At 29.8% G+C, this 20,988-nt stretch overlaps 3 protein-coding genes and 1 long non-coding RNA gene across 7 annotated transcripts; 3 read left to right on the top strand and 1 right to left on the bottom strand.

Moving 5' to 3' along the window:
- The first annotated feature begins 2,315 nt into the window (after positions 1-2,315).
- On the top strand, positions 2,316-4,441 carry LOC135958110 (putative fatty acyl-CoA reductase CG5065). Its single transcript, XM_065508974.1, has 7 exons — positions 2,316-2,475; positions 2,558-2,994; positions 3,114-3,309; positions 3,369-3,748; positions 3,813-3,883; positions 3,944-4,069; positions 4,157-4,441. The coding sequence occupies exons 1-7, from the start codon at positions 2,421-2,423 to the stop codon at positions 4,377-4,379; spliced, it is 1,488 nt and encodes a 495-aa protein (XP_065365046.1). The 5' UTR covers positions 2,316-2,420; the 3' UTR covers positions 4,380-4,441.
- Positions 4,442-7,390: 2,949 nt separating this feature from the next.
- Positions 7,391-13,758, top strand: LOC135959120 (modifier of mdg4). Of its 2 annotated transcripts, none has more exons than XM_065510150.1 (5): positions 7,391-8,030; positions 8,084-8,705; positions 9,791-10,024; positions 10,123-10,245; positions 10,881-11,349. In XM_065510150.1, exons 1-5 carry the CDS (start codon positions 7,761-7,763, stop codon positions 11,087-11,089), a joined length of 1,458 nt encoding a protein of 485 aa, XP_065366222.1. In that variant the 5' UTR covers positions 7,391-7,760; the 3' UTR covers positions 11,090-11,349. The 2 variants fall into 2 exon arrangements, with proteins under 2 accessions (XP_065366222.1, XP_065366220.1); XM_065510148.1 differs by lacking the exon at positions 10,881-11,349 and adding an exon at positions 13,419-13,758 and having other exon boundaries at positions 7,394-8,030.
- On the bottom strand, positions 13,699-20,110 carry Shmt (serine hydroxymethyl transferase). 3 transcript variants are annotated; one of them, XM_065510145.1, is made up of 4 exons: positions 19,837-20,110; positions 15,511-15,710; positions 14,420-15,078; positions 13,699-14,345 (listed from the first exon to the last, which is right to left on the bottom strand). In XM_065510145.1, the coding sequence occupies exons 1-4, from the start codon at positions 20,083-20,085 to the stop codon at positions 13,798-13,800; spliced, it is 1,656 nt and encodes a 551-aa protein (XP_065366217.1). In that variant the 5' UTR covers positions 20,086-20,110; the 3' UTR covers positions 13,699-13,797. The 3 variants fall into 3 exon arrangements, with proteins under 3 accessions (XP_065366217.1, XP_065366219.1, XP_065366218.1); XM_065510147.1 differs by lacking the exon at positions 19,837-20,110 and adding an exon at positions 16,252-16,355; XM_065510146.1 differs by lacking the exon at positions 19,837-20,110 and adding an exon at positions 15,787-15,941.
- LOC135959121 (uncharacterized) lies at positions 19,917-20,451 on the top strand. The gene is made up of 2 exons (XR_010576502.1): positions 19,917-20,057; positions 20,111-20,451. It is a non-coding gene; the product is annotated as an uncharacterized LOC135959121 (long non-coding RNA).
- The last annotated feature ends 537 nt before the right edge of the window (positions 20,452-20,988 follow it).

The raw sequence follows: 20,988 nt of genomic DNA on the forward strand, positions 1-20,988 counted from the left end.
AAATTCTGGGTATTTGTTTAACAGTTTTCATATATTGTTATATTTTACTTCAAATTGCATATTTCTATGCAAATTTGTAATAAAAATATGTATTATTTCTTGTCGTTAATTGGTAATATATTATATATATTGTTTCGACAAAATTGTTATAGAAATACCATCAAACTTCATTCCATATTGAGAAACTGTCAGTAAGTCTTTTGCATTTCTCTATCATCAATTGAAAATTATCATTTCAAAACATTTTGTTTTATTGAAAAGTTTAGAGATTTCTTTTAAGTATCAAAAAACATTCATATTTTTTTTCCACCGAAATTTCGATTTATAACTTTTCATTACCGAAAGATTTTGTAATATCACATACATAGCTAGCGCTCTTCACAGTCATTTATTATTATTGGATGCTAATTTTTAACTCGATAATCATGTTGATGATATTAAAAAGCAAGTCGCATGATTATGACGTTAAACAAGTATTAATATCAAGATGTTAGAATTAAAATATCCATTGTTTTTTCAGAAGGACAATTATAATTTTAAAACTACATATAATTTAAAGAGTACTATCTGGTGGAATCTATGTTGTGTAATTGTTGAGCATTGAGCGACCCAGAGTTAATTATTGTATGTTTTTGAACAAAAATATTAATTTTTAGGTCATGTATTGATTTTTTTTTATATACATATTTTCCAATAATAAATGCATGAAAGTCCGCCCCCTAGTAATAAAGCTCTAATCCGATATCAAATGCGTCATCGGTGAGATACTGATACTGAAATTTCATGGCAAGAGTAATGGTCTGTCATCAGAGTCGGGGATATATATATATTCATCGGAATATATATATTACAAAGCAGTAATCCTAAATAAAAATCTGTAAAAAATAAATAAGTTCCACTGAGTATTGGTACCCAAACCAAAAAGTAATAAACAATCCCAGCAGTGAGTGATTAGGTATGGGCAAACATGAGTTTAATTTCACTTTTAACATACATAATTCAACAATAAGAATTTTAATCAATCGCAAATAAGATTTAATTATATATTATTTAAATTTAATTTATGTAAAAAGTTTAAAAGTTGATAAAAATAAATACATTTTGGTATTTTGGTATGGACAAAATGGTTATAACTAAGTTAGGATGAAAATCTCTTCAGTTTAAGACATTAAACATTATTAGAATGGGAGGAGGAACAATCTAAGTTATTGGCAAATAATTCCAATACCTAGCAATTCTAAATAAAAATGATTGTTCCAACATTACCAAATGAATCCTTGGTATCATAATTTGTGGGTATAAAAAAAACTTTAGATATAATAGAACCATTCGATTGGAAAAAAATTAGGGTATTGTTCGAACCGGGTTGTCCGACAATATACTTGTCGGTTTTACTTTCATATATTGAACAATTAAGAGAGCTATGTATATTCGGCTGTGCCGAATCTTATATACCCTTCACCAAATTATACTTCAAAATACAAATTTTAGGTAAACAATAATTTTTTTTGTTGTTTTTTTCACTTTTTGTTAAAATTTATTTTTTGATTTGTTATTTTAAAATTTATTTTTTTTAAATTTTCCAATTTTTTTTTAAATTTTAAAATTTTTTTTTTTCTTTTTTAAAGTTTTTTTTGGTGAACAAAAAATTCGGGTTAAAAAATATTTTTTCCGATTTTGTCCCATTGTAGGTCCAACTTGCTATAGTCTTATATACATATGTACGTCGTTGCAAAGGTCTTTGAAATATCTATCATTAGATATCCATATTATCTATATTAATGACTTAGTAAACCAGAATAGGTCAAAAATCGAGGTTGTCCTGGTTTTTTCCTCATATCTCAGCCATTTGTGGACCGATTTTGCTGACTTTAAATAGAAAACTTCTCGAAAGCATGTCTGGCAGAATTATTGAAGATTTGGATCCCGAAGATATCTGGGGTCTTCAGAAAATTGATTTCAACAGACAGACAGACGGACATGGCTTAATCGACTCCGCTATCTATAAGGATCCAGAATATATATACTTTATAGGGTCGGAAATGAAAAGTGTAGAAATTACAAACGGTATGACAAACTTATATATACCCCTCTCACGAAGGTGAAGGGTATAAAAACAAAACAAAATTGTAATTTATTTAAATATTGGATAAAAGCACTTGTATTAAATTCAATGGAATACAATATATAAAATTGTATTTAATTAATGTTAATCATAAAAAGAATACGTTAATTATATACTTACTATTGGTTATATCGCAGAAAATATTTTAAATTGAATTCAGTCTTTATTTGACTTTTGAAAGTAAAAATTCTTTAACGAAATACTTCTATACTATAATCAAATAAATATTGTATAAAACCAGAGGATATACTAATTGTAATCGATTTGTGGGCAGTAATTATTGTTTTAAAACAAAATGTCTATTTCAAATTTTTATGAAAATCAAGAAATTTTCATTACTGGAGGTTCCGGTATGTAGTACTTACTTATTTGTACATTTAATTTGAACATTTTAAATATTAGTATTTTTCCGCAATATTTTATACGATTAAGGTTTTGTTGGTAAAGCTCTAATTGAAAAACTAATACGGTCTTTTCCGAAATTTTCAAAAATGTACGTTTTAATGCGCAGCAAAAAAGGTAAATCGGCCGAAGAACGATTACAAGAGATTTTAAATACGTCCGCATTTGAACGTGCAAGAAATGAGCAACCGCAAGCAATTTCGAATATAATACCCATTGCTGGAGATTGTCAAGAGTTGGGACTGGGTATAAGCAGTGAGGATTTTGAGAAAATGAAGAATGTTACTTTGGTCTTTCATTCAGCGGCCAGCGTTCGTTTCGATGATCACTTAAGGTCGGCCATATTATTAAATACACGTGGCACTCACGAATTGGTTAAACTTGCTACAAAATTAAAGCATTTAAAGGCGTTTGTACATATTTCAACAACATATTCGAATCCCGATAGGCAAATAGTTGAAGAAAGGGTAAGTTTAAGTGTTAAAATATTGATATTAGAATGAACCAAATTTTAAATGTCCTTTCTAAGAAGATGTTAAACACTAATATTCAATAAAAAGTATGCATATTATTATATTATATCTAGATATATCCAGCTTATGCAGATTGGCGTACCACAATCAAGCTGGCCGAGACTTATGATGTGGAAACTTTGAATGTATTTTTTTCGAAATACAGTTCGGAACAACCCAATACGTACACATTTACAAAAAGTTTAGCCGAACATATAATAAACGATTATCGTCATCAATTGCCTATAATGGTCTTTAGACCATCTATAGGTGGGTACAATTTTTATTTAATTATAATCTGTATAATCTTATAAGAAAACATATTCCAGTTGTTTCAAGTATTGAAGAACCAATTCCCGGTTGGGTTGATAATTTCAATGGACCCCTTGGAATGTTGGTGGCTTGCGGCATTGGCCTTTTGCGTACAAATCACGCTGATCCAGATATTGTTACGGATGTCATACCAGTTGATGTCACTGTTAGAAGTCTGCTTATATCAGCCTTTAAATTGGCAACCACCCAAAGAAACCTCAGACCGATTTCGGACGAAGTGGAAGTTATTAATTGTGCAAATGCTTCCATCAATTGTATAACTCTTGGTGAAATCATTAAACTTGGGAAAATTCAAATTCGAAAGAATCCATTTGAGAAATGTCTCTGGTTGCCGGAAGGTAGTATAACAAGATGTGTAGTATGGCATTATATACGGGTAAGTAGTGTCAGTATGGTTTTTAATTCTTAGATCATTTCATCAACAAATTTCTAATTTAAAGTTTTTCACCTTGCAAATTGGTTTGGCATTAATAGTTGATGTCATTTTACGTTTGGCCAATCAAAAGCCATTGTAAGTATAAACTAAATATTTTATTTTTTGAATAAAATTTGGATATTTCGTTGTTTTTAGCCTGTTAAAATTACAACGACGTATTTATGCAGCAAACATTGCCCTATATGTATTCATTACAACTGAATGGAAATTCTGTAATGAAAACTTTATAAAATTGGAAAATCTTATACCAACTGAAGATTAGTAAGTCAATTTAATAACTCTACTAAAATACATTAATAAATAATAATATTTATGTACATGTTTATATTTTTGCCATTATTATTGCAGTAAAAAACTGGGCTTTATGTGTTATTCGAATATCAATCATGAGGAATTTGTATCATATGGAATTAGAGGAGCCAAACAATTTCTATTGAATGAACCAGCAGAGGCCTCAAGTCAAGCAAAAATGCGTTTGAAAATATTTATAGTTCTCCATTATTTAATACAATTCATTGGCGTTTTATTCATTGGCAAATTTTTGATACGTTATTTGCAGAGCTTTTTCTAAAAGTCATTTAAACTTAAAGTAATACACAAATTAAATAAATAAGTTTTAATTAAAATTTAAAACATAGACTTGAATTGTCCATTATTGTGTAGATATGTGTTGATGTGTATTTGAATTTGTAATTATTCAAAATAACGAACTTTAGCACTTTATAAAAAAGAACACTCATGACATACGTATGTATGGACATAAATATGTACATACATATGTATGTAGATTGTAGTAGTTAGTCAATGTACGGACAAATGTGATGTACATGGTACAACTCAGCGCACATAAAATTATCAAAGTAGGAGTCATCCGTAATATCTTGACCAAAGTTCAACATCCGATTATAACATCATGCCAAATAAACATCTTGAGGATATTTAAAGAAATCTTGAAACATGTTGACGGTTTTGTTGTAAACAGAACAGATGGGATATTTATACCCTACACCACCATAGTGGGGAGGCCATACGAATATTAGTCTTACACCCAGCTTAAAGTTTACCGAATATACGATGTCCGTCGATGTCGATAAAACTTGGTACATACATTTGTTTCAGTCTATTGAAACTGGCTGAAATTGGTCCATGTCCTCCCGAAATTTGACTTTATCTTTATATAACTGTTTAATTTAAATTCGTTCCAAATAAGTTTTATATATGTATACGGAAGTCATGGTATATAATTAGACTTATAATTCCCGCTTCCGAAAATCACTTTAACGAGCATAAATCTCTTAAAAATGTTAGTCAAAGCTGCCATATAAGGCCAACTTAAAAAACAAAGATGTGCCGAATCTAATATACCTTTCACCAAATTATACTTTAAAATAAAAATATAGGTGAACAAAATTAAAATTTTTTTTTTTTAAATTTCTTTATATTTTTTTTTCAAAATTTGTTTAAATATAATAATAATCTGATATTGTGCTATTTTGTATTTCCTGGTTATTTAAATTAATATTTGTTAAAAGGTAAGATATACTATCAGCCCAATTATGAATAAAAAATTCCGCGGGAGTTTGTTCCCCGGGAGTTTTTTCCCATTGAATTTGAATAGGAAAAACTCCCGGGGAATTTTTATTCATAATTGGGCTGTATGTATATTAGGGTGGAGCGACTTGGATGCCGTCTATCAGTAAAAAAAAAATAACCAAGTGTTTAGGCCCACATTCCTAAGCTACAAGTACGATTTTGTGGATTGGGTATAAAAATACCCACTTCGGCATATGTGGGTTGTAAAACGTATGAAATATGAATTTAGTTTTTCAAGTAAAAATGTGTTTTTTTTAATTATTGGATATAATTATATTGACCTAACAATACATAAAAATATTTATATTCAACATAAACTAAATTTTATAAAGTATAAGGTTGTTTTATGACCATATGAAAAATAGGAAATTTTTTGATTTTCAATTGTGTTGGGGCACCTCAAAATATCAAAGTAATCTTTCGTACGTTTAACTTACTCATTAAAAGTCAACTTTATATCGCTATTCCATTGAAAAAAAAATTTCATACACTATCGCTCCACCTTAATGTATATCGATTTTTTAGTGGTTACACTTTTTACGCCATATATATCAACAATCTTTAGTAAATTCTTTTCGAATAAACAAATTTAAAATAACGACTTGGTTTCCCGAATACAACACTAACTAATTAGAGTAATTCTTACAGTGTTGTTAAATTTTGTCCGCCATTTGCAGTCAAATCACACAACAACAACCGCTAAATTTTGTATCTACAGTGCAACTTCGATAGTCCGGGCATGCGCCAGTCCGGTCACTCAAATAATTGGAGACTTTTACATTTCTGACAATTTAAAGTTTTTACCTCTACAATCCGGATACATTTTTTTTATGCAGAAACAAAAATTAAATGCCGTTGTTTTACCGTTCTTACCTTGAATGTTTTGTTATTCACACTTTGATTCACATTTGCTCTGTCATAACTACAGTTTCGGTTCTTTCTCTCGCAAGCGTGTTTGTCTAATTTCGTACCAATTGTCACTTAAGTGTTTTAAAATAATAAACGCAAACATAGACATATACATAGATACGAGACATAATTGTAAAAAACCTAAGTCTGTTGTCAAAAACCCAACTCTTAGAACAACAAAATATTTATATGTAAATACATTATGTAAATTAGTAACCAAATTAATGGTTTTTATGACAGGAATGAAATTACACATGGAATTAAAGCCAAAAAGTTTATTTATTGCAATTACTTATTTCATTATTCTGAAAAATAAATAAAGAAATTAATATAAACCGGTTAACCGGTTTTTTAGAGCGACAGAAACCGCTTAATTAAAAAAATTAAGCGGTATAATAAACTTGGCATCACCTTTACTTAAGCGAAATTACCAGGACTGGAAAATTATATTTTTCATTGCTTTTTTATTCTATTACATAAATAAATTTAACATTTACATAAGTTGTTCATACAATTTTATTAAATTGTCTTAATATATTCCTTACTTTTAAATATTAGATAAACTAATGCAAAAATAATTGTAAATGAGTACAGAATTGCACTTCAAAGAAATCGTAAAATTTAGGGCGAATATCGTCAATGTGCCATTTTGGACGCTTAAAATCGCCAAAATTACGTTAAATCGTCAAAACTGGTAACAGTGGTCGCAGAGCTGTTTTTTGTGTTGTTCATGGTGAATTATTATAAGGTGGTGGCAGTCAAACAGCTGATTCCTTTTTTTCTACTGTTTGGTTATATCGGCTGTCAAAACATTTTTTATATTTCAATATCGCTCTATTCCATGCTTATTACGAAAGTATTTATTTTTTAAGCATTTAATTTAAACCACCACTATTCAAATATCTACACTATTTTAAGTTTTAATTCTCATTTTCTTAATTATTCATCTCTGTTTTCTGACATCTGCTGAGACCAATTGTTGTTTTTGTAGAACTGCCATCACCTAACATGAATTCGCCTTGGTTTTGCTTTTGAAGCAAATTCAAAGCGAATTTATAAAATTCTCTATCTCTTTTTTAATTTCACGCAGAAAAATTTCTTGCATTAATACAAAAAAAAATCAAAATAAACAAAATTAATTGAAAATTTGCATTCAATTTACATGCAGTAAAATGAGATACAAAAAACGTCTTTAAGAAAATTAAAGCAAAAGTGACATTAGTGTAATAATTTTGCCATTTTCATTGAACGAATTTTTTTTGGGGGTGAAAAAGTAAAGATAGAAAATTTACAGAAAAAGTTTTATGTTTTAATTGGATTTTCTGTAAAAAAGACTGTAATTGAAGAAGATAATTATAATCGAGCTCGCTAATAATAATCAATGGTAATCAAGTAAAGGCTATTCTCTCAAAAGCATCTTCAAAATAACAGCAGCACCAGTAGCTACACAATGTCAGCGCCTCAACAGTATTCATTGCGTTGGAACAACTACTTTCGCCATTTAACTTATGCCTTGGACAATCATCGGGTCAACGATGATTTCGTCGATGTCAGCCTCTTGTGCGACGGTCGCAAAATAAAGGCCCATAAAGTTGTTTTATCCGCTTGCAGTTCATATTTTAAGGAGATATTTACCGAAAATCCCCATCCGCATCCCGTCATTATATTTAAATTCATTAAATATGAAGATCTCAATTCGATCATAGAGTTTATGTATCAGGTAAGTGAATGATTTAAATAATTGTATTTTTTTTTATTTTAAAGTTCTTTTAGGGTGAAGTTAATGTACAACAAGAGGCTCTGCAATCATTTTTACAAACTGCTGAACTGCTGGCAGTTCAGGGTCTAACTGCCGAAGAAAAGGAAAAACCAAAGCCTCCAGTTCCTCTTATCGAAGAACAGAAATTAATGAAATCTATACCCAGTACTATACGGGCTGTAAATGATGCCACAACAGCTACGCAAACCATTGATATTCCCCTGCTTCATACCACCAACACACAACAAATACAAATTCCGCAGCTACAGACGCAAACTCAGACAACATCAGTTCCTCAGCAACAACAGCAGCATCATCATGTTCAAACACAAATCCAGCATATACAAGTCCATCAAAATACTTCTCCCACAACAACTCATCAAGTGAATACTGTTCAGCATCATTCACAGCATCAGCAACAATTACAGGTTCAGCATCAAGTTCAGCATCAACAGCAGCAATCATCGCAAACCCAGCAAGTTCAAGTGAATACCCAACCAACACAACTGAGTGCAAATATTGTTACACTGCCGGCCACAACAGGCAATTCAATGAAAAAGCGTAAAATAACATTTTCCGATGATGATGACAATATTTACACTACCGAAACGGTGGACGAACAAACTATCGTAAAGAGTAAGTACCTAGATTGTAATGTTATAATATTGTCTATGTAGAGGGGGGTTACTCTCTATTGCGATGCGAAAGCAATTTCGATGCGAAAGATAAATGCGTTAAGAATTCAATTTTGTACTTTGTATCGTCTACGCAAACGCTTTCGCAAAAAGAAGCAATACTGGCACCACAAAATAAACAATAGCGAAGAATGACAAATTGAAATGTCAAAACTTGTAAATAAAAACATTTTAAACTAATTTTTTGTGCGATGCGAAAACGCAATAAAGGGTACCAATTGTACCATTTTTCTTTCGCATCGCAATAGAGAGTAACCCCCCAGAATTATGAATCCTAGATATATACAAAAATTGAGATCAGGCAAATTTCTAATACCAAAATTGTTGAACGTACAACCTTCGGAAAGTTATGTCATATGTTCTGAACACATTTGACGTTTTCAAACCGCTAGTGTATAATGAAATGAATAGCAAATCGCGTGGTTTTAAGAACATGAAATGCGTTTTGCGTTTTTCAAACCGTAAGCGATTTGAAAACTCTATAGGTCGTAAATGAATTTTGTAGAAATTACAAAGTGTGTAATAAAAGAAAATATCACAGCATTCAAGTGTTTTAAACTGCAGTAAAAAACATTGACAACCTCAACTTCGGTTTTTTGCTTATATCTCAACTGAACCAGGACGATCATATATGTAACATATTTGGCGGCTTCGGAAATTAGATTTAAACAGACAGGCGGACACGACTATATCGACACCGCTAACTACTTTATGGGGTCACAAATGAAAAATGTACAAATTAAAAACGGAATGACACACTTATATAACCCTTACCATTCATGATGAACTGTGTATTATACCCTTAATAATACACAGTTCAACATTATTTTTTAAATAAAATTTTGTGGATTTTTTCCATGAATACAAAATCCGCGGGAGTTTTATTCCATTTTTCGTATTCAAATTCAGTGTTAAAAATGGGGAAAAGACTCCAGCGGATTTTTTATTCATGGTTGGGCTTGTAAACTATCTATGTAAATTTATTTTTATGTACAAAATTTTTTTTATATATTTTTCTTTTTTTAGCTGCAGACATGACACTTTTAAGAGGAACGATTAAGATGGATATACCCGAATATATAGTAAGTGAAGTTGATGATCGGCTGTCGGATGCTGGTGAACCACCGGGAAATAATCAAGATTCGGCAAATAGTGGTCAGAACGTTAACCAATATCCATCAGAATACGAGATATTAACAGAATCTGAAATTGAGGACAAATTCCATCAAGGAGATAATTCCGAAATGACACTGGAAATGGGTAAGTGTAAACAAATAACATAATTACCATCATATGATTCCTTTGTTAAAATATGACACATCATTTTAAATAAATATGTATATATATTAATATTTAAGGCCGCTTATTAAATCCAACCACCACATCAACGAGTACTTCACAAAATGCATTAGATGATACGACAACCTCCAGTTCGAATGTATTGACAACAATTAAAACCGAGAATAAAGTCAGTTCAACAGGTTAGTAAACAAATAATTTATGTACATATAGACATGTAAAGCGTACGTTTAGATTTCGTATTAAATATAATTTTTATGAGTAAAATTTAAATTTTATTTCTTAATTTAATTTTTAATACATTACTTTACCGTTACTTAATTATTTAAGTATTATTTTTATATTGTAATAGACACCAGCATATTGTTATAAATATTATAATTTATTATTTTCTGTTCCACGTAGTTAAAGATTACTTAGAAAATGTTATCTTTGTGTCTAACAACGAATATGTCTCCAAAGTAAAAGCTTGTACTATTTATTTGAACTGTTTCGATTGTTTGTTTTTCTCTTCTTATTCATTTAATTTTTGTGTTTATTATTTTCGTTTTATGTGTTGTAAAATTGTATGTGAAAAAGACAAGTTTTATAACTTTACCTCAACTGCCTGTTTTCTGTCTAGACAATTTGTCTGGAAATCACTCGAAAATATTTGTAAAAAAAAAATGTGCAGAGTGCTTTCCAAACAAATTTTCGACATCCAAGAACGGGCAAATAATTTTTGATCTAAACGCAAAAAATTAAAAAAAAAAAAATTATGAAAATGAAATGTTTTGTTGTTGGTTGTTTCTTCATTTTTCTTTCTGTATATTTTTAGATTTACCCAATAACAAATGGACAGAATGTCAGTTTTGCAAAATGGTTATAACAACAGTTAATCTTTGGAGACATATTCGTACCCAGCATACACCTCAGCCACCGCGTAAATGTGAATTGTGTAATAAAAATTTCAAAAACAAATACAGTCTACGCGAGCACATACGCATTTCACACGAACAAAAGTTGGCCCTTAAGACGGAAAACTGATCAATAGTTAAAGAGTGTAAATATTTCATCCTAAGAAGCTAGTCGCCATATATGATCATAAACAATTAAACAGAAATCTATTCTCTCTATTATTCACAAAAGGATAAAAACAAATAAACAACTAATATTTCCACAAAAAGAAAAATAATTTGATCATACAAATAAATATATTTAATAACTATACTTATTAGAATTTCGAAAATTAGAGAATAATAATAATATTAATAAAATAACTCAATCAAGTGTTATGTTCAAACATATTAAGTTATAAATAAAGATAATTAATTAAGCACTTTTACATAATACATACCTAGTATGTGAATGTAAATTATAAGTATGAAATTAAATCTATATTATAAATACACACATGCATATACTATTTAAGTAGTTTAATGTAAATACTAAATATTTTTATATTTTATTTTAATATTGTATTATTTCTTCTTACATATATTTTGGCATATATACTAACATATCGATGGTACTGTGCAACAAGAAATTCTTTCAATACTTACAATGTGAAATGTAAACTAGACAGGTCTTCATTAAAAATTCAGTTGTTTAAGTAGAAGGATTAATTTTTCTAAAATAATGAGGATTTAAAAGAAGGTGTTCATTTATAATCAAATAAAAACTCATGATAGGTTCTTTCAACATTATTATGTTCGTTTGCCTGCCAGTTTAGCTATTTTCCAATATTGTGTTTAATTATGTTATGAACTATTTTCTATTCTGGTAATAATATGTAGTAAAAACGAACACAATTCACATAGTCATTTAACATGTTGACTGACATCTTGTAAGCGACAATAAATTCGATTCCAACATCAGATAATTAAGTCAAACAATAAAATTGTCAGTTACGAGGTGTCAACATGTGACCATTGATTGATAAGTTTGCATACAAAATTTAGAAAAGAAAATACTTTTGAATTTAAGTTGTATTTATGTATATTATGTATTATAATTTGTATTTTAGCGATTTACTTTATATTTTCGGAGATTGTGTTTATGAAAAGATTAAACATTTTGAATTTCAAAAGTAATATAAAAATTTTACATAATCAGTTCTTTTATTTCGTGAAAAAAATATTTAAATAACTTAATACAACTACATATGATTGTAAAGGGAAGATTGAATGCCTCAGCAAAAATATGAGAAAAAAAACAAGGTTTTTGTTATTTAATGCAATTCACCATAGTCTAACAATAAAACAAAACTATCAGCCCAATTATGAATATAAAAACCACGGGAGTTTTTTTCCTCTCCCATTTTTCCTATTCAAATTCAATGTTGAAAATGGATTTTATATTCATAATTATTTCATAACTATTAATTAAGTTAAAACATAACTTTTTAATTCAGTTTTCTTTGATTGACTATGAATGGAACTATTTCAATGCGAATTTTTTAATGTGAATACTTCGTATCCTGAGACTGTTATTTCTTAATTTTACAGTACATGAACATGGTCATCATGGGAACCGAACATCACTTGCATTGTCTGAAGGCAACCACAAATTGCTGGTTGAAAATTTGGCAACAGAAAATTATAGCTGTCAACGCAACTTTAGTTCGGTTGCCATCCATAATAGACTCACTAAATTCGGGTAAATTGACCAACCACTTTTACCTTAATTTTTGACCTACATATGTATATCTGGATTACTAAGGCATTAACATAGACAATCAGCCCAATTATGAATAAAAATTCCCCGGGTTTTTTTCCTTTTATCATTTTTTCTATTCAAATTCAATGGGAAAAACTCCCGGGGAACAAACTCACGCGGAATTTTTTATTCATAATTGGGCTGAATATGTATATCTAATTATAGACATTTCAAAGACCTTTCTCACGCTATAGAAATTCGGACCGACAATGGGTCAAAATCGGGAAATATATTTTTAACCCAAAAAATTGTTTTTAAGAGCGTTCATTGGTAAGGGCAAAACTCTTACTTGGTTTAATTTAAAACAATTATTTTTTTATTATAAAATAAAAAAATTTAAAAATACTTTTTAAATACATATGTATTATATTTAAAAAGTCTTGTAAATTAAACATAAAAAAGTACATGTACATAAAAAGAAGCCATTCTAAAATTTTTTAAAAAAAAAAGTAAATTAAAATTTTTTATAAAAATTTCATCATATGGAAAGAAATCTTACTAAATTTACCTAAAATTAAACATATAAAACCAATACACACACACACTTGCAAATTATTATAAATACAAAATGTAATTTTATTTAAAATATAAAAATTTAATAGAAATAGAAAAATTTCCGTTGTAATTATTTCACCACTTTTATTCTTCGTTTTTTTAGGTAAATTTTTATTGTGCAAAATCTGTAAACGAAAGCTGAATTCGCCCAATGCCCTGCGACGCCATATTGCATCAAAACACTCGAAAATAATGGGTAAGGAATTCGATTGCTCTGTGTGTCACAAGGGTTTCAAAACGAAATGGTCATTATCGACACACAACTCTAGGTTTCATCGTGATATGAAACCCACAAAGGAATGTATTAAAATGGAGTTTATGGAATAAGTTTACATACATATGTTTAATTTGTTATTGAGAGGGAAAGCAAAAAAAGAAAAGCATTTTAAAAAATTTATAATTTTATTTAAAAAAAATAAAAGTTTTTATTTTACAACTTAAAATCTAACAGTATATGATGGCGTGTTAAAATAAACACATATTTAAATTTCTTTGAATCCGGGAAGAGGGAATTTCTCGCTGAACTTTTCAATTTCAGAACGTAATTGAGCTATTTTAGCTTTGACATCGGCATTGTTGTGAACAGTGTGATAGAAATCAACCAATTTTGGACTAGAAGTATTCTTTACAGCAAAGTCGCAAATCTTGAGAGCTTGATCAATATATTCGACAACAGCGTCAATATCGCTTTCGACCAAACCGCGAGTGGTTAAAGCGGGTGTGCCCAAACGTATACCAGAAGGATTCATGGCTGATTTGTCACCAGGTACGGTGTTTTTGTTGCAGGCAATGTTAACTTCTTCCAAAATGTATTCGGCACGAGATCCGCTCAAACCGACATTACGCAAATCGACCAAAACTAAATGAACATCAGTGCCACCAGTGGCAATGCTGTAGCCCTTCTTCATCAAACCATCACACAAACGGCGTGCATTGGCAATGACTTGGGTTTGATATTCTTTGAATTCAGGAGATTGGGCTTGCTTAAAAGCAGTAGCAATACCGGCAATGGTATTGTTATGGGGACCACCTGTTTAAAACGTAAAATATTTTTATTTTAATTACATAAACTCAACAAGAAAGGCTGACAATATTTGAAATTACCTTGGAGGCCAGGGAAAATGGCATTGTTGATACGATCTTCAATATCGTACATTACTTTATCGCCATTGGGTTTAACCTTGCGTACACCCTTACGGAAGAATACGACACCAGCGCGGGGACCTCTCAATGTCTTGTGTGTGGTAGTGCTAACAACATCAGCATACTCGAATGGCGAGGGAATGAGTCCAGCTGCCACCAAACCGGCAACATGAGCCATATCAGCAAACAAATAGGCATCGTTATCATTGCAAACCTTACGGAAACGGGCGTAGTCTAAACATCTTGAATAGCAAGATACGCCAGCAATAATAATCTTAGGTTTGAACAATTTTGCGTTGGCCTCTAAGCCTTCGTAATCGATTAGACCAGTTTTAGCATCAACCTTGTAGGGCATCGATTCAAAGAAGATCGAAGTGGCTGAAATGCGCTTGTTGGCAGTCATGAAGCCATGAGTTAAATGGCCACCGTCGGGCAAGTCCAAACCCATAATGCGATCATGGGGTTGCAACAAACCAGTGTAGACAGAAAAGTTAGCTGGAGAGCCGGAGTAGGGCTGCACATTCACACCCCATTCTTCGGGATTCAAATTGAATGTTTCCAAGGCACGTTTTTGGGCCAACACTTCAATTTTATCAATGAATTGATTGCCACCATAGTAGCTAAAATAAGAAAAAAAACCAAGCATATATTAATAAACAAAATATTAGTGATGAAAATTTTCCATTATATTCAGAAATTATCTAATCATCGATACAGACTATCTTAATTGCCTTAAGCAAGTTCAACAACTACACTATGCTACTCCAAACATATGCAGGGGTTCTCATAGAGCTATACTGTTTTATTGGAGTCCATAGGGTTCGGGAATACTTATAGTTTTTTCGCGATCGATAGATTATGCCAAAGTCATGCAATATTTTGTTTATACTTTGTAATATTTTATGAGTTTGCGAGAAATATGAAAAAAAATCGTCAAATCCTTAAATAGGACATTAGTATTTAATGGTTCTAGGAGAAAATTCCATCCAATGCTAGATCGTCTTTTTTTGTAGCATTAATAACAGTATTGTGTATACTGTGGTAGTACTCACCGTTTGCCAGGTAAACCTTCGGAATATTTATTATGCAAGCAGGAGCTCAAACATTCCAAAACAGCCAATGAAGTGAAATTTTCACTAGCAATCATTTCTAAACCTTTAATTTGGCGTTGTTTCTCTTCCTTGATGAAACCCAAAAGCTCGGGATCAAGCTCCTCAATGGATGATTGCAAAATTTTAGCATTTCCAGACATCTACAACAAAATTAATAATAAAAAAAAGGAGTTATTAAACAAATATTTGTGTAAATGTTTCAAGATTTTTAAATACTTTATTAGCTGCCATCTTTTTAAACATTTTGTTAGAGCTATAATAACGTTTTCTTAGAAGGACTTGTAAATTTATAATTAGATCTTGTCTTTTCAATTTCCAGACTTCGAATGCAAATGTAATTTTTCCATGATTTAAAATCATATTTTCTTATTTATTGTTTTTTACAAATTTCATATTGTAATTTGCATTTTGCGAAAAATAAAACTATATACATACGAACATATATATATTTAAATGACAACAAGTTCCTATCTAAGATCAGAGGTTGAAACCAAGATAATTCAGAGACTGATAATTAACGTCAGTCGTACGAGTATTGTTGGTTAGAAACAAAACAACCCCCTGCCGTGATGCTTGTTTGTTTCTGAACAACATTTGTTGTTATTATTAATACATAATAACTTAATTAATTTATAATAATTATATTTTCATCTATTTTAAATTTGTGAATACAAATTTTACCTTTTTGTTTGATTTGTATTCGGGAACGAATAAATGATTGTTTGGCAGCGAGTACTGCTTTGCAACTAAATATATTTTAGAAATTACTTTTACTTTTTTAACACATTTTTGATAAGACTTGCCGATTATTCCTTCTTTATAAACTGGAAATGTCCAAAATCTTATCAATTGACACTAAAAAGTCAAAAATTAAGATTTCGTAAACATGTAGTATAAAGAAACATTGAATTGGCAAAATATGTCCATACACACATACTTATAATGGCTCATTGCGATTGTACAAATATTTCACAAAAACAAGTAATTTAAGCAAATGCTTATTTGATCTTGCATGACTTTTGTAAGAGCAAACGACGAACACATCTCGTTGGACTTAAGTCAATGTTTGATACTATAACATACAGCTGCGAACATGATAATAGCAGTACCACTAGTTTTTATTTAAATATTTTAACTGTTTTCCAAGTGTATTGTGTTTAACAAGCAGAAAGCTATATTGTGTTTAATTGTCATTAGCCAGAACTTCCAAATAAAGCAAGTTTAGACCCGTCAATTCACATCACATGACATTTGCTTGCATACCAGTCGGCATATGAAGAAATCCTAAGAAGTCTTCTCTTCACAGTCATATCGCTTAAATTTAATTCTAAGCACTGATAGCTATCAATTCAACAAATGGATTCCATCAGTTCTTAGTTCCTTATGGAGTAAAATATATGGTAATTTTTACTCGAAGATATTGATTATAAATTAATGTCATGTTAGCTTTTACTTAAATTGATCTGCTGGGTATTTTACATGGTAGACATGTATCTATTTGTTGAAAGCAACTTAGCTGTTATAAATAATATATTTCTGAAGATATACATATATGTATATACTTTTAAAATGTTATCCAGCTGGATTTGGGATTGGAACCACAGTGTATGGAAAATAAAAATTGTCTCTATTAAACAAGATTTTTCAATTAGTGAAATAGAGAAAATATCTAGTTAAGGCTATATGACCATAAGTAACGAAAATGTTTTTTTTACTACATTGTACATACATACATACATATCGTCATCTAAAATGCAAAATAAAGTAACATAACATTTCATAAGTTTATAGGAGAGGCAAAAAACGGTTTAAAATGAAAACTACTTGAGATATTGAAACTAAATTTTCAAATCAGAATTACATTGAAATTAGAATATTTAGTTAGTTTCTTCAAAGTACACTTTATACTAAGTGTTGTTTTCTAAAACCTTTCATTTGATAAATTCTGATAGGAACTCTCAATTTTTATATCAACTTTTTCATTCCGCAATATTTGAAAGATCATTCCGGATAAGATTATCAAGAATATGGAATACATTACTTAGGGATTTAAGATGTTTCTCATTTTCGCCTTATACCTTCCGAAGGAAACTAATGAATTATGTAGTTACACATGATATATTTTCTTCTTCTATTTAACTATTCCTCAAATTTTAAAAGATATGCACTTTCAAGCTTTATAGTTTTTGTTTTATTATTATAGATAATTTTATTTATGTTTATAAGAACAGACATGCTTAAAAACACGCGCAAAAAAAAACTTGGGCTTTACTTTATAGGCCTTCTAAAAACATATCTACTTATTCTGAAATATGCGATACTCTTACCATTATGCCTTCTCGCCGAAAATGTTATAGAAGGACTTTGCTTCTCTTTCTAAAAAAAATGTTATATACATTCAAAATTGCATTGCTTACCTTTATTTAAAATTCAAACATTATTGGTTTTTTAATTATTCCTATATGTTGTCAGTCTATAATAAAATTTATTTTGCTACCTTTTATTTATAAACCGTTACATAAAACCATAAAATGGTACAAAATCTTCTAAAAAAAATTTAGAATTTTATAAAATTTGATGTTGTGAAGTAGTTTTTTGTATACAAGTCCATTCTTTAGGTTTGTGCTGAATTCGTTAAGGATATATTTCTTAAAATCTTGCTTCAGCAACCTTCAGTTAATAAAATTTATTTTGATCTCTTTATTTATAAACCGTTACATGAAACCAGAAAATGGTACAAAATCTTCTAAAAAAAATTTAGAATTTTATAAAATTTTATGTTGTGAAATAGTTTTTTGTATATTCTCTTTAGGTATCTGATGAATTCGTTAATATTTAAGTAGGCTTCCATTTTAAGGCTATTAAATAGAAGTTCCTATGTTTATTTCATAGCATGTCTGCTTGCAGGCCCTCAATGGATCCCTTCTAAATTAAGTAAGCCTTCTATTAGTCATGTAGCGAGTAGGCAATGGCCGTGTGTCTATAAAATAAGGCCTTTATGAATAAGGCATTTACTGCATAATTTAAATGCTAGCAAGAAAAACTTAAAACAACAGATACAAATAGAATTACTCTACTGTTTACATTTAATATTGTCGCCCACTTTTCTAAATAACAAGCTCGCCCATGTAAATTCTTATTTGATTTTTTAACTTTTTAATGTAAAACCAAATTTTTGTGTAACATAGCCGTGTTATTCGTGTTATTGACCACGCTCAAATTGCATCCATTAAAATATTCTGAAAGTATGTAGAGCCGTTATTTTTTTATATAAATAGTTTGAAGTTACAAACATACAAATTAGAATCCTCTAATATTGAATTTGCGCTAATGGTAAAAACTAAGCGAATAAATATGTGTCCTGAGATAAAGTACAATTAATAGAAAGACACAGATAATAGAGGTATAATAAAATCAAACACACAACAAGCCAGTTATTGTAGCCTCGAATAATCCAAGATATTTTTAGATAGGCTAGGTCATAGAGAATTACATGTACATAGAGGCGAGACACTCCGATTTGTCAAACAAACATACAAGTCATATGTTTCATACAACAATATACATACATAAATAGTGTGTATTTTGTCTCCATTTTTGTATATTAATTATTTTTTCGTCACAATTTTCAGAAAAATAGAATTTTATTAACAAATCAAAAACCTTGTAAACTAGTCTAATTATATTTCTTATCCATAATTTAAATCGTATAAATTGTTGTTTTTAAGAAAATTTTATGAAAATATTTTCAACGTGAGGTGAAGTGTTTTACAAAATAAGGGAGTAAGATTCCATTCCTTAAATTCTAATTTTACAAATATGTATTTGTTTCATTCAAATTTGAACTCAGTCGCAATCACTTAACAAATTTAATATTCTTTAATATTAATACAAATATGGCATCCCTTCTATGATCAGCACATGCTTTTTTTTAAACACACACATGTGAATACGAACAAATACATTGGAATATTGAAAACTTGATGCTTATTTCGTAAACAAAATGTAATTTTAAAACGTGCTTTATCTCAATTAAAATGGATTATTTTCTAACAATCAATTTAATGACATATTGTAGCAATACCGATTGTATCTTAAAAATGCACAAAAACTAAACTTTCTTAACTCCAGATATTTAGGTTATATTGAACGATAATAAATTGTACACAGCCGGAAAATGACGCACACAAAACCATGTTGTTAAATTTTTGTTTGTTTTATAAATTAAATATGTATTGCATTTAAAATAAGTACGGAAAAACTTACTGTTGAATAATGGGTGGCAAATTGCTCTTGAATGAATATTCCTTGAGGTATACTACGCGTTAATGTCGAATAACCGCTGGCGCAAAACAGACCAGTATCTGCGAAGTTCGATACACGATTGCCTGAAATTCCAGTACTTTTGCTACGTTTAACATTGTTGGTAAAACTGTTATAATATCTAAATTGAAGTGACGCTATGGCTCTGTTATTTACAGCAGCTGGTATTTGACGTAATGATAAATGCATCATTTTAATTATTTTTTTTTTATAACAGGTGCCGGGCCACTCGAAGAATTCCAAACAGCAAGAAGGGATTAAATCAACTGAAAGCAATATGTTTATTTTAAAACTTATTGGACAATAGATGAATGTGTGTGCTTACATGACGTGGATCCTTCCTTTTGTTTTATTAATTTTTCTAATTGATAAGATTCTTCTCATTTATGTCGCTCGCTAGTGGTCTTCATTGATAAACTTTTGATCTTTATTTCGACTGAGTTTTAGCTGATTGTGGTTGTGGCTTAAAAATAAGTAAATCTATTTCATCTATTTTGCTTTAAAATTCATGTTAATAGATGTTTTTATACCGTTAGATTATTATGTTGTATTTTTCATCATACAAACAAAAAAGAAAACAAAACAAAGTAACAAACAAATCAAGCACAAAAAAAAACGGGGAAAATGTTTGGGAATTAATGAAACATTTAATACTCTGAAAAGCCGATTTTAAACTATGTTCCAATGTAGGAGCAGATACCGAATTTTTATGCAATTTAAATTGTGGAATTAACAGTATGGATGCTCTCATAATTATAAGCACAAAAACGTTAAAATTTCTCATACATTTAGGAAATGATCTAATCATTATGGGTATCATTGAATAGTGCTTGAAAATACCTTCTATATGATATATAAAATTCTTGAATTTTAACAGTACTTCCAAAAATTATGATACTGAAATAGTGATTTTAGCGAAGCTGTTGTTCGATACACCCCAGAGTTTTAAGTCGCATCGCGCGGCAGATACAGAAAATATGAATATTAACAAAAACAATTTTATGAAAATATACAGCCCAATTATGAAAAAAAATTCCCCGGGAGTTTTTCCCTTTTCTCATTTTGCCTATTCAAATTCTATGTTAAAAAAACGAA

This window comes from Calliphora vicina, chromosome 4 (assembly GCF_958450345.1).
Source record: "Calliphora vicina chromosome 4, idCalVici1.1, whole genome shotgun sequence".
NCBI lineage: Eukaryota > Metazoa > Arthropoda > Insecta > Diptera > Calliphoridae > Calliphora > Calliphora vicina.